Here is a 13,851-nt window from a genome sequence, read left to right as displayed (position 1 = left end):
TAATATTTTCTTTACAACTATGTGGCACCACACTAACGCCACACTCAAATATGGTATTTTTATTTCTCTGACCAAGAAGGAAAAGGAAAATTTACTGTGCATTCATTATTGTCAATTTGGAATGTCTTATTTTTTGGCAGGGCTTCTCTTTTGCCTAAGGAACAGCTCATAGAATTTTATAATGTATAGAGTAATGGTGTACGGTCTGAGGTTCTTAGAAGTTTGCACTTTTTTTCCTCCCACCTAAATTGTGACTTAGAAGTAACTATTAATCTTTAAATACAAAAAAGGAAAATAACAAGAATAGCAAAAGAAGTAAATTCCTTAAGAATGTAAGAAAAACATACAAAAGATAACATTATCAAATGGTCTCTTAAATTGAAGAACTGTCACTTTAATACATTGCTGAATGTTTTTTGCTTTTGACTATTGTAAACTTCATATAGGATAACAGGCTAGTCAGTGAAGTAATTATTAAGCACTTCAGGTTAGCAAAACAAATCCTTTCTTTTGAAGTTTGCTTCCCCATATCATATCTGTTTTTCCAGGTGAATATATACCGTCTAGTAACAAAGGGATCAGTTGAAGAAGATATTCTTGAAAGGGCCAAAAAGAAGATGGTTTTAGATCATCTTGTGATTCAAAGAATGGACACAACCGGGAAGACAGTACTACACACAGGTTCTGCTCCATCAAGGTAGTTATTTGACTATAAAAAAATATCATTTTAGAGTCACCCTTAACTCATTTTTCTAAAATGTTATCATTGTAAATAGCTTACTGAAGTGTGTTGTATTCTATATTGTGATTTTTAGATTTAGAGTGTATGAAGACACGCAGCTGATTTATAGTTACTGAATATTTAGCTTTACCACTGTGGCTTTATTCCCTTTAACCTGTATGTTTTAAGTTCTTTAATTATAAACTAAACACTAAAAATAAAAATAAACACTAAAACTTTAACCTAGTTATGTAACTTTTTAAAGTCATAAAACTTTAACTTAGTTTTATAATTGTCATAAAAGTGACTTTCCAATATAACAAAAGTGTTTTGTAAGTATTACATGCTAATGCTAAGTATTTTTGTTTGTTTTTAGTTCTACTCCTTTCAATAAAGAAGAATTATCAGCCATTTTGAAGTTTGGTGCTGAGGAACTTTTTAAGGAACCTGAAGGAGAAGAACAAGAGCCCCAGGTAAAAGTTGCCCCAGGCTATGTGTTGTTACCTATTTGGTAAGAGGAGAAAGGATTCATTTATATTTAAAGTAAAGATTTCCTTCTAATTATAGGAAATGGATATAGATGAAATCTTGAAGAGGGCTGAAACACATGAGAACGAACCAGGCCCTTTAACTGTAGGAGATGAGTTACTTTCCCAGTTTAAGGTAGGTTTCCTTTTATCTTTCCTTTCTTTTTTTAAAAATTATCGATCAGGAAAGAATTGAATTAAATTAGTGGTTTATTAATTATAACCAATAAAATAATTTTTATTTAAACTTTGGTATGTTTTTTGAAAACTTTTCTAATTTGAAAGTAAGTCATTTATTAATAGTTAAATTTAATTGTATGGAAATGGTTGTTATTTCCTAATTCGAACTTAAAATTCTGCTCAGCAAATAGCATGTCCTCAAATATTCTTTTGTTAAGTTGTTTTGTTTTGTTTGTTTTTGTTTGTTTCTAGACAGGGCTTACTATGTAACCCACTCTGGCTTCCAGGTCGTCCTCCCTAAGCTTTCTAAATGTTGAGATCCTAAATCTGTGTTTATTTGCCATGGATGGCTTAAATGGAACATTTTATTTAAATTCTACAACGAAGACTTCCAATTGATTTTTATAGGAGTTTTTGATAAAAGAATTATCACAGATATCAACACTCTAATAAATCAGTCAGAAAAATGAGCAGTACTTAAGGTTTATATTTACAGATAATCCCTGGTTTAATGATTTCTGAAAAGTTACAAGAAGTCCTAAAGCAATATGAGTCAACTGACCTCTGGAAGTTGAGAGCTGAAATTTGTGAACTGAAGTTCTTAAGGGTCAGTTCAATCCATGGTGCTTGTTAATTTAACAGATATTTACAGACTGCTTGAAACGGATGCATACATCATTAAAGCTGAGTGCTGTGTGGAGGATAGACAGTAGTTGTGGAAAAAGCACTGAAGCAAAGAGATACTAGAATGCTGTTTAAAGTTGAAGCTTTTTGGAATTGGTAGCCTGGGCTTCATCTAATTATAGTGTTTTCCACCTCTAATATTTGCTTTTAGTTTGACAGTTTGAAAAAAAATTAGTGACTGAAAAAATATTGGATATTTTATACCAGTGAATTGATTTTTTTTGGGGGGGGTTGGTCGTGGGGCTTGAACTCTGGGCTTGGGCGCTGTCCTTGCGCTCTTCAGCTCAAGGCGAGCGCTCTACCGCTTGAGCCACAATGCCACTTCCGGCTTTTTTCTTTTTGCTTATGTGGTGCTGGGAATCAAACCCAGGGCCTCAGGCATGCAAGGTAAGCACTTTACCACTGAGCCACCTTCCCAGCCCCCAGTATGGTTTTTTTTTTTAAATTAAATAGATATATTTTATTGAAAAGATACTGTACAGAGGGGTTACAGTTACATGATCAAGGTAATGAGTCCATTTCCTATCAAGCATTGTTACCCCTTGCTTTGTTTTTTCCCTACCATCCCTTTCTGACGGTATATTTTCATTGTCATTCTGGCACGCACTTAAACCTATAATAATTTATTCCGTCAAACTTGTGGAATTTATCAGGTTGCCAATTTTTCAAACATGGATGAAGATGACATTGAATTAGAACCTGAAAGGAATTCAAAGAACTGGGATGAAATCATTCCAGAAGATCAAAGAAGACGATTAGAAGAGGAAGAAAGGCAAAAGGAGCTTGAGGAAATCTATATGCTTCCACGAATGAGAAATTGTGCAAAACAGGTGATTTTGTAAATTAATAAGATATTCCTATAATATAGTAGTGTAGGATCCATTCTAGATTGGTACTTGTATTGCTTCAGAGAAGTATTTTATTTGTCCATAGTTTTGTTGTTTATGTCTGTAATTTGATTGTTTTCCTAAAATGAAAAGGATGCTTCCTGTCTATTTCAGGTTTCGTTTAGGTAGAATTGGGAATAATTCTTCTTTAAATGTTGGGAGTATTTGTCAAGTAAACTACCTGAGCCTGTTGTTTCATTGTTGAAATTTTTTTTTCTTTTAACTATGATTTCTTTTTTAGATAAAGAACTATTCAGGATATCTATTTCTTTCTCTTTTTTTTCTTCTCTCTTTTTTTTCTTTTTTTTTTTCCTTGCACATTTTTTTTTCAATTTGTTTTCTCTCTCTCTTCCTGATGCTTAAGTAGAAGTGGAGCAGAAAGGTAAATGCACTGTTACCAATGCTAATCCCTAACTTACACTTATCCTCCCCGAGGATATCTATTTCTTTAATGAGTTTGATAATTTCTTTTGAGGAATTTGTTTTTCTTTAAGCTGAACTGAATAAGCATGAAGTCACAATAGTCTCTTATTTCAATATCTGTAGGGTATTTAAGTGATCTTTCATTCTTTTTGTGTGTGTGTGTGTGTGTGTGTGTGTGTGTGTGTGTGTGTGTGTCAGTAGTGGGGTTTGAAATATGGGCATGGGCGCTGTCTCATCTCTTTAGCTCAAGGCTAGTGCTCTACCACTAGAGCCTAGCGTCACTTCGGTTTTCTAGTGGTTTATTGGAGATGAGTCTTATGGACATTCTTGCCCAGGCTGGCTTTGAACCACGATCTCAGATCTCAGCCTCCTGAGTAGCTAGGAGTACAGGCGTGAGCCACTGGTGCCTGGCTTTTTTTTCTATTTCTAACTTTATGTGTTTCTGTTTTTTAAACCATTATTTTTTGCTTTTGATTTAATTTGCTCTTTTAAGTTTTATAAGGTAAGCTTACTGAATGTAGATCATTCAATTTTTGTACTATTAGCAGCTAATGATATGTTCTCTTGTAAGCATTACTTTTTCTGTGTATTCTACACATTAATAGTTTTACTTTTTTTTTAATTGTGAAGATACTTGATTTTACTTTTAATTTCCTTTATTCACAGTAATTCAGAATTTCCCATGTGAACCAGGTGCCAGTGGCTCATGCCTATAATCCTAGCTACTCAGGAGGCTGACATCTGAGAATTGTGTTTTAAAGCTAGCCCAGGCAGGACAGTTTGTGATTTTCATCTCCAATTAACCAACAAAAAGCTATGACCTAAGAGGTAGAACACTAGCTTTGAACACAAAAAGTTCAGAGACAGCACTAGGCTCTGTGTTTAAGCCCCAGTACCATCTGCCCCTCCCACTCCTCCACTCCCCCCCCCCCCAAATATCTCTCAGGTTTCCCTCTTTATACCTGTATTGTCTTAGAAATGTTTCAAATGAGCTGGGTACTGATGGCTCACACTTGTAATCCTAGCCACTGAGGAGGCTGACCTGATCTGAGGTTGGAAGATCATCGTTGGAAGCCAACCTGGGCAGAAAACTTTGTGAGAATTATCTCCAATGAACTACTAGGCTGGAAGAGGCACTGTGCTCAAGTGGTAGAACACTGGCCTTCAGCACAAGGCTCAGGGACAGTGCCCAGATCCTGAGTTCAAGCTCCACAGCTGACCCCCCCCCCAAAAAAAAAAAAAAGTTTCACATGGAAGGCTTTCTAAGTGTTAATGATTTCTAGTTTAACTATCATGTTTCTTCTGCAGTTTGAATTTTTATAATTGTTTTGTTTCTTTGGTGGCCCAAATGAACAAAATGCTAGTTTTTTAAATAGTATACTGCCAGGGGATATGGACTCTTTCCTTAACCAATTTCTTTTTCCAATAATATTTATTTAAGAATAAGACTATTTGAGTTTTAAAGTACCTCACTAAATTTTGAAGACGGACTTTTTTTTGCCAGTCCTGGGGCTTGAACTCAAAGCTTCTTTGCTGTTTCCGAGCTTCTTTTTCTCAAGGCTAGCCCTCTACCACTATAGCCACAGTTTCAACTTTTTAGGTAGTTATTGGAGATAAAAGTCTCAAGACTTTTCTGCCTCAGCTGGCTTCCAACTGCATTCCTCAGATTTCAGCCTCCTAAGTCAGATTATAGACGTGAGCAACCAGTGCCTAGTGTGGAGACTTTTGAAGGGGAGCAGGGAAGTTAATATAAGTAAGAACTAAGTACTGGCTTCAAATTAAGTAATGTTTAACATATTAAGGGTTCAGAATATGTGAGAGGCTTTGGAAACACTCCCAAAACAGTGTATATATTGATATATTCATTAGAACTATGGATATTATAAAAAAATACATGCATGTGGATTTTTTGGCACTTTTTTCTTTCAAATACTTGGTCATCTTGGTAAACTTTAGTAAGGTGTGTGTGTGTGTGTGTGTGTGTGTACACATACATACATACATAAATACATATGAAAAATGGTAAAAAGGAATGAGGAATCAACTTGCCTCCCCAGACATATGACTGAGCAGTAATATTAAACACATTCCTTTTTTTTTTTTCTTTTTCTTTTTTCGGTTGGTCCTGGGGATTGAAGTCTAGGCCTAGGCGCTGTCCCTTAGCTCTTCAGCTCAAGACAAGTGCTGTACCACTTGAGCCACAGCACCATATCTGGTTTTCTCGTGGTTTATTGGAGATAAGAGTCTCACAGACTTGCTTGTCCTGGCTGTTTTTGAACCACAATCCTCAAATCTCAGCCTCCTGAGTAGCTAGAATTATAGGCATGAGCCACCAGGGTCTGGCTAGCATTCAATTTTTTACAAAATGCATGTTATTTGCCAGATTTACTTGGAGTCATGTTGACTTGAAACTTGTTTTCTTCCCTTTGACAGTGTATGTAGGTAATTAATTATCCTACAACAGTTTTTCATAGCTTTTAAAACACTGCTTTGTATGAATTTAGTCTCTGGTGAATGTTTTATTGTTTATGCTTTGTTTATTTTGTAAAGGACTACTAGATAATCTACCTAACAATTCCTTAGGAGAAATACCTAGAAGTTATATGGCTGAGTCAACAGAATAAGTTTTAAAAGTTTTTAGTACAGTGATGCCAAATTACCCTCTCATAGCTTAAGTATTCACCAAAGATGTATCAGTATTCATTGTTGGTACTATTGGCCATTGTTGCTTATTTATGTAAGTCAAGTTGGTATATTAAAAATGCATTTTATTGTTACTTTGCATTAAAAATTACTGTTAAGGTAATATAAATTTATATTTATACAACGATTTCAGTTGCTCATTAACTACCCTTAATTGTACAAAAAATAGGTTGGTGTTGATTTATAAAAAGCTTTTGTATAAGACCATCAATATTTTCTCATGGATGTGTGTTATGTTCTCCCTTGTATTCTATTCAGTTTTTCTGATTTAGCATGTGTTTGATATATAAAATAATATTTTTAAAGTTTATACAGTATTTTGGAGTATTTTTCTTTGCCTTTACAGTGTAAGTAAGCCTTGATTATCCTAAGTGTGAGTAAATTTTTTATTTCCGAATTCTAGATTAGTTTCAATGGAAGTGAAGGGAGGCGCAGTAGAAGTAGAAGGTACTCTGGATCTGATAGTGATTCAATCTCAGAAAGGAAAAGGCCAAAGAAACGAGGAAGACCACGCACTATCCCTCGTGAAAATATTAAAGGATTTAGTGATGCAGAAATTAGGCGGTAAGATGATAAGACTATTTTGTTTTAAACTCATTTTATTACAGTGTAAAACTAAAATATGCAAGTCTAGTAATTGGCAGAAATTGAGATGAAAGTTTTAGAAGACATAAACATATTCGAATAGAATTAGTTGGTTCTGCTTTTGGGTAGTCATTAGAACCTTAGGGGCAGGCTTGGGTAGCTAAATTACAAAGTTTGCATGTTATCTACTGTTAGACCATTTAGACTACTAAAATTTTTGGTTACACTGATGTGTTTCAAAAAAATGGCCCTTTTGAATAATAAAATTATATTTTATCATACTTGATTTGTGATTATACCAGTATTACTGTTTTGTGTGGGGTAATTTAGTTCTGTATTTTTCTAATTTCTTTTAACACTGAGGTCATTACTTTTCTGGAGCTGGGGATTCAGCTCAGCAGTCCATCCTGTGCTTAACATAAGAAAATCCCAGTTTCCATCCCTAGTACCAGAGGGGGGAAAATCATTTCTGATATGGCTAAATAAGAATAGAGGTAAGATTGGCCATATAGGACAAATTGTAGCTTCTACTTAAAATATGCTTAAATCTGTACATAATGTGTTTAAGGGGAATGAGATAGTAGCTTATTGTGTTAGGTAATAGTTTTATACTTGTAAAAAGGTTGTTCATTTTTATATTTTCAGATTTTGTTTCTTTCAAGCCATTGTAACTCTTTTCTTTTAAATCATAGACCTGACAAAGTTCTTCCTCATTGTTCCCACCAGAAAACTAAATACATTGTTAGCTTTTGTAAGGGTACTTTTATGACAATCTGCTTTGCTGGACTTTCTGTCTTTAGTCGAAGAAGCATTTCATCTTCTACTTTTCCTGGATATTTTCTCTCATCCATCAACCACATAAGTAGCTTTGTTCTGAAGTAAAATTTTTATTTACCATTGTTGATACACATCTGAATGAAAAACTTTTGGTAATTTTTTAATCATCATTTGGAGTAGGAGGAGGTGTGATATGACTGATAATTCTGGAGACACTTCCCACTTTTTTCTTTTGTCTTGTGAAAATAATAAAGTAAATTTTAAAATAAAATGTAGTTTCTATTGTTTTATTTATATTGATATCTTAACTTCATTCTGTGTTAAAATGTCTTATCTTACTTGATATAGATTGATTTCTTTAATTTATACCATGATTCATTTTTTTGTAACAGTGTCTTGAATTAATTTTTTGTACTAAGAAGTATTTTTTGTTTCTGTGTACATTACACTTGTTTTAATGGATTATGGGCACTTGTTTAAATCATACATTTATTTTCTGTTAGGTTTATCAAGAGTTATAAGAAATTTGGTGGCCCTCTGGAAAGGTAAATACTTATGTCATTCTCAAATTGCATTATATACTCTTAGCTCTTTTACTCATATTACTGTTTACTGCTTTGATGAATTTGCTTTTAACAGATACAGATTTAGTAATACAAAATAAAAATTTTAGATTGATTTAAATTTTTTTATTATTTATTATTTTTTTATTTTTTCCAGTCTGGGAGGGGAAAAAAGAGGGCTTGAACTCAGAGCTGTCCCTGAGCTTCTTTATGTTCAAGGCTAGTACTCCACCACTTGAACCACTGAGCCACTTTTGTCTTTTTCTGTTTATGTGGTACTGAGGAATCGAACCCAGTGCTTCATGCATGCTAGGCAAGCACTCTCCCACTAAGTCACATTTCTAGCCCATATGTTCTATTCTTCTCTCAAGTCTCTTAAATGTTCTTTTTTGTGGGGCTTAACTCTGCCTGGACGTTGTCTCTCAGCTCTTTCAGCTCAAGGCTAGTGCTCTACCACTTGAGCCACAGCGCCACTTCTGGCTTTTTCTGTTTATGTGGTGCCTCATGCATGCAAGGCAAGCACTCTACCACTGAGCCACTTTCCCAGCCCCCTTAAATGTTCTTTACTAAGCAAAACTGTCTGTAAAATGCATGTTAAATTACATTGTAGGTATAAATTATTTTCCATAATCTCTTTTATTTTTAAAATATTTTATTTGTAACAAGTTATGAAAGTATACAATTTTATAGGCTTAAAATAGAGATATTTGATTTTTTTCATGTCTTATTCCATCAGTTATTTATTTTTTATTTTTAAAGAGTTGTACAAGGAGTTAACACTCTAATATTAATCTATTCATATGTACAATACATTTCCTCAGGGTCAGCCCTTCATTCTCTCTCCCCGCCCCCTACCCCCCAACATACCTATTCATCCATCTCATCTAGTTTTCTGATTTCTTTTTTTTTTATGTATTATATTGAGTATTATGGAGATATAGCCTATTTTATTTAGTTTGAGATGATTTGTTTAAAATGCAGTGAAATACTTGGATTAGTATTTTAGATCATGGAAAAACTGTTTTGAATGTCCTGTAATAAATTATACTACTTTTTCATTTATATTATTTTGACAAAGCTTTATCATTTTACTTCTCTTTTTTCTCTCTTTTCTTTGGTCATGGGGCTTGAACTCTGGGCCCGAGCATTGTCCTTGAACTCTTCAGCTCAAGGTGAGCGCTCTACCACTTGAGCCACAATGCCACTTTTGGTGGTTAATTGAGATGAGTCATACAGACTTTCCTGCCTGGGCTGGCTTTGGACCTTGGTCTTCAGATCTCAGCTTCCTGGGTAGCTAGGATTATAGGCGTGAGCCACTGGCGCCCAGCTCACACTATCACTTTGCAACTTTTGGAAATTTGATGAGTTATGAACAAGTTTTACACAACTAGTATATAATCTCCCATTTGCTCCTTAATGAATTCTTTAACTTTATTGTTACTCTTAAATATATTATTGCAATGTTTCCCTGCCAAATTTTCCTGGTTTCTATGTATGTCATATCAGTTCTATAAACTAGGGCTGGTAAGGTGGCTCAGTGGTAGAGTGCTTGCCTTGCATGCATGAGGCACCACATAAACAGAAAAAATAAGAAGTGGTGCTGTGGCTCAAGTGGTAGAACGCTAGCCTTGAGCTGAAGAGATGAGGGACAGGGCCCAGGCCTGGAGTTCAGGCCCCATGACTGACAAAAACAACCCTAACGTTCTATAAACTAGAATCTACAGATCAGACAGTAGAAAGACATTTAGATCTAAAAACAAATTGAAGCTTACTTTTTCTTAAACAGCACCATTTCATACTTTATCATATTTACCTGAAATGTATGTATTTTTTTTTTTTTTTTTACAGATTAGATGCAATTGCTCGAGATGCTGAGCTAGTTGATAAGTCAGAAACAGACCTTAGACGACTAGGAGAATTGGTACACAATGGTTGCATTAAAGCTTTAAAGGATAGTTCTTCAGGAACAGAACGAACAGGTAACATTAATTTGAGAATTATTTAAAGAGAAGTAAATGAAAAGTTTTAAGTTAGTTACCTTAAGTTACCTATTCAATCTTTTAAAAAGATGCTTTACAAAAAAAGCAAGCCCATTCTCAGTACTTGGGAATAGCAAACAGAATTGAAGTTTTGAGAGCAATAGAAATCCTTTACAGTTCCTCAGTTTGGAACAATATGAGGAATTATTATTATGCCATCTTTTACCATAAGTAGACATTTTGAATATACATGTTACTGATTTGCACTATGCCTATTTCATTATGCTTGTTTTTAAATTGATACAGCTAAAGAAAAATATTTGCATAAGATTTACTATTCAGATACACTGAAAAAAAAGTAGTAGAATTCTTAGAGGCCAACAGTATTTATTAATAGACTTGCTTTGTAAAATTGATTTTGATAATTACATGGAATAATTTTTTTATTCCACATCTGCCAGTATATATATATATATATGGTGGAGATTAAAATTTTCTAGTAATACTTAGTAATATGGCAGTATTCATGTAATAGCATAGGTAGTCTTCTTCCAGAATTAGGTTTCATACATCTTTCTGTACTTTTTTTTAAAAATTAAGGTGGTAGACTTGGAAAAGTGAAGGGTCCAACATTCCGAATATCAGGAGTACAAGTGAATGCTAAGCTAGTCATCTCCCATGAAGAAGAATTAATACCTTTGCACAAATCTATTCCTTCAGATCCAGAAGAAAGAAAGCAGTGAGTTATTTACTTCATATAATTTTTGTGGTTAATTAGCCATTTTGTTATGAATATGTTAATTTCTTGCATTATTGGCTAGTTTTGAATACAATTTTTTTAAGTATACACCCATTTTTTACAAAATTTTCCATTAAGGCTATTAAGAGATTAATTGTAATTTCGTTATTAGGTATACAATCCAATGTCACACAAAAGCTGCTCATTTTGATATAGACTGGGGCAAGGAAGACGATTCCAATTTATTAATTGGTATTTATGAGTATGGCTATGGAAGTTGGGAAATGATTAAAATGGATCCAGATCTCAGTCTAACACACAAGGTAATTTTATATTTCTTGACTTCCTTGAACAATAATGGGTTTGTTTTTCTTCTCTAATTCTTCTGGGGGGGTAATCTCTTGTGAATAAGCTCTACCAGGACTAAGGAAACCTTAGCTCTAGTTAGTTTTGTGAACTTGACTTTTGAAGTTGGTTTTCTTGAAAGTATTGGATTTAAATAAATATTGAGAGTTTATATTTGTTTTCAAGGCATATGTATATTTTTCTTCAGATTACTAGGTTATAGTTCTTTCATTTATTAGTAAGGTCAAAAAGGACTTTTTTTTTTTTAAACTCTGTGGATATTTATTCTACTTCAAGTAACAAAACCTACGAAGTCCTGTGTTGTAATGTACAGTTATATAACACTCTGCAATACAAAATATAATGTACAGAAATTTCTATCAAGTAAACCTAAAGAAACACACTTGATTTTTACACTTGGGTATTTAAATTAGAAAAATTTGCTTTATACGTAAAAGAATCTGTGCATCATATAAAAAGGACTTTTTTAATCTAACTTTTTTTAAAGGTATCAATGTTTATGAATTTTTGCTGATTTGATTATACTACATTGTATCTTTTCATACAATGGGTAACACTTTTTTACTCTTTATCTTAATGGACCAAATGGGAAGCTTTAGGTATCAGTGTTCAATCTTTTGTTTTTGTGAAACCAAACTTAAAAAGTCTAAAGTCTACATTTCCACTGAAAATTTTTCTCAAAATGATTTATTTTGTTTTCCCTTTAGATAGATGCTACTTTTTATCTTGGCAGTTTTTATATACATTATAGTTAACCCATTGTCATTGATAGCACAGAGAGATAAGGGATTTTTTTTTTTTGGCCAAGAAATGTAAATCTCTGACTGTGATATAGGTATAAAAATTTGTTGTGTGTGTGTGTGTGTGTGTGTAATTTACATACATAATTACTAAGAATTAAAACTCAATTGTCAATGGTGCTAACCATTTTTACCACAAAATTTTCTGTTTTACTTATTAGAAACAACCTGAGCTAGACACAAGTGGTGTAGGCCTGTAATCCTAGCTTAGTCAAAAAGCAGACATCTATGGGATAGCTGTTCAAAGCCAGCCCAGGTAGAATATGACTGTTTGACTCTTATCTCCAAAAACCAGCAAAAAGCTAGCTGGAATTGTGACTCAAGGATAGTTCACACTAGCTGAGCAAACAAGCCTAAAGCCCTAAGTTCAAACACCAGCATCCCTTCCTCAAAAAAGTAGAACAGAAAGCAAGCAACCTGTATAAAAATTGCCTTTTCAGATTCTTCCAGATGATCCTGATAAAAAACCACAAGCAAAACAGTTGCAGACACGTGCAGACTACCTCATCAAATTACTTAGTAAAGACCTTGCAAAAAAAGAAGCTATGAGACTTTCTGGTGCAGTAAGTTAATGTTTAAGAGCAGTTTACTTTTTCATGTTTGTTGACATACTAGATATTGATAATTACTCTGAGGTTACAAGTTTTAGGTATTTTAGTAGTTTTATTTTTCTTAAATAGTTTTTATCATGTATGTTAAAACTTGTGAGTTATGTTTCAGAATTGAGATCCTGTTTTTTTTTAGAATTTGAAGAAGAATCAGAAAAAAATAGATGAGTATTTTAGTTTCTGTTAAGCCTCTATCCTGTAGTATTTTCAGGTAGTAAAGTTTAAGGGGCCATATATCAAAGGTCATTGAGCTTCTTTACAAAGAGACTCTAGTGGACAGTGTCACTGAGCTCAGGATGGTGGGAGTCTTAAAGGAGACTTTAAAATTTACCTGTGATCACAGTGTCAGTAACTACCTGTGTAGCATTAAAAACCTTATCTGTTTACTCTCTGGTACCATTTAGTTGAAGGTGATAATTTAAATGGTGACAATTCTTTCCATCTCATTTCTCCTTATAAAGGAATACTTAAAATTGGTTAGTATTCGTTATTGGCGTTAATATTTTAGATCGATAAACCTAGAGCTTTTTTGTTGACTTTTCAACCTTGGTGCAGAATATTACCAACAAACTTAAGTATAGGTAGGAATATATGTCCTAACATTTGGATTAGTATCCAAGAAAATCTGTAGAATTGATTAAATAAATTATTTTTAGGGAGGTTCCAAGAGGAAAAAAGCAAGAGCTAAGAAGAATAAAGTGATGAAGTCCATAAAAGTAAAAGAGGAAATAAAGAGTGATTCTTCTCCCCTGCCGTCAGAGAAGTCTGATGAAGATGATGATAAAGTAAGGGTGCATATTTAGTAGCAACCTTTTATACAGAAAGAATACAGCAATTTTTTTGTGTATTTTATTTATATTTAAAATGTAAACATTTTAAATGCTCAGTGGTAGAGCGCTTGCCTTGCATGCCTGAGGCCCTGGGTTCAATTCCTCAGCCACATAAGCAGTTAAAAAAAAAAGCTGGAAGTGGCGCTGTGGCTCAAGTGGTAGAGCGCCAGCCTTGAGCTGAAGAACTGAGGGATAGCGCCCAGGCTCAGAGTTCAGGCTCCACGACTGGACCCCCCCCCCCAAAAAAAAAAAAAGCGAACATTAAGTACTGAATTTTTTTTTTCCTGTGATACCAAATGTCTTATTCATAGAATATGCATTAGATATGTTTGAGGCATAGAATAAAGGTTCTTTTCTTTTTAAACATTTACTATTTCATTGAGCTGTTTTCTCTTTGAATTTTATTGTAAATTTGAATGAGACTGACTTAGTTTATAGGAAGGTAAACATTACGTGCATCGTTATTAAGGAGATTCTGG

The 13,851-nt window shown here is 33.7% G+C and overlaps 1 protein-coding gene across 6 annotated transcripts in view; it reads left to right on the top strand.

Annotated features, from left to right (window-relative positions):
• The window catches only part of Chd1 (chromodomain helicase DNA binding protein 1), a 118,140-nt gene that overhangs the window by 90,147 nt on the left and 14,142 nt on the right, over positions 1 to 13,851 (top strand). For 5 of the 6 annotated variants that reach the window (XM_013022033.1, XM_013022032.1, XM_013022031.1 and 2 more), the window contains 11 exons: positions 549 to 697; positions 1,098 to 1,194; positions 1,289 to 1,384; positions 2,766 to 2,942; positions 6,529 to 6,689; positions 7,991 to 8,032; positions 9,899 to 10,029; positions 10,630 to 10,768; positions 10,941 to 11,091; positions 12,375 to 12,497; positions 13,199 to 13,327. In XM_013022033.1, the coding sequence (XP_012877487.1) occupies positions 549 to 697; positions 1,098 to 1,194; positions 1,289 to 1,384; positions 2,766 to 2,942; positions 6,529 to 6,689; positions 7,991 to 8,032; positions 9,899 to 10,029; positions 10,630 to 10,768; positions 10,941 to 11,091; positions 12,375 to 12,497; positions 13,199 to 13,327 (1,395 nt within the window). The remainder of the gene's footprint in view (positions 1 to 548; positions 698 to 1,097; positions 1,195 to 1,288; positions 1,385 to 2,765; positions 2,943 to 6,528; positions 6,690 to 7,990; positions 8,033 to 9,898; positions 10,030 to 10,629; positions 10,769 to 10,940; positions 11,092 to 12,374; positions 12,498 to 13,198; positions 13,328 to 13,851) is intronic. The other variant, XM_013022034.1, reaches the window with a different exon arrangement.

The sequence above is a fragment of the Dipodomys ordii genome, unplaced genomic scaffold, assembly GCF_000151885.1.
Source record: "Dipodomys ordii isolate 6190 unplaced genomic scaffold, Dord_2.0 Scaffold59, whole genome shotgun sequence".
NCBI lineage: Eukaryota > Metazoa > Chordata > Mammalia > Rodentia > Heteromyidae > Dipodomys > Dipodomys ordii.
Note: the sequence above shows the minus strand (reverse complement) of the source record. Positions and strands in the feature narration are given on the sequence as shown.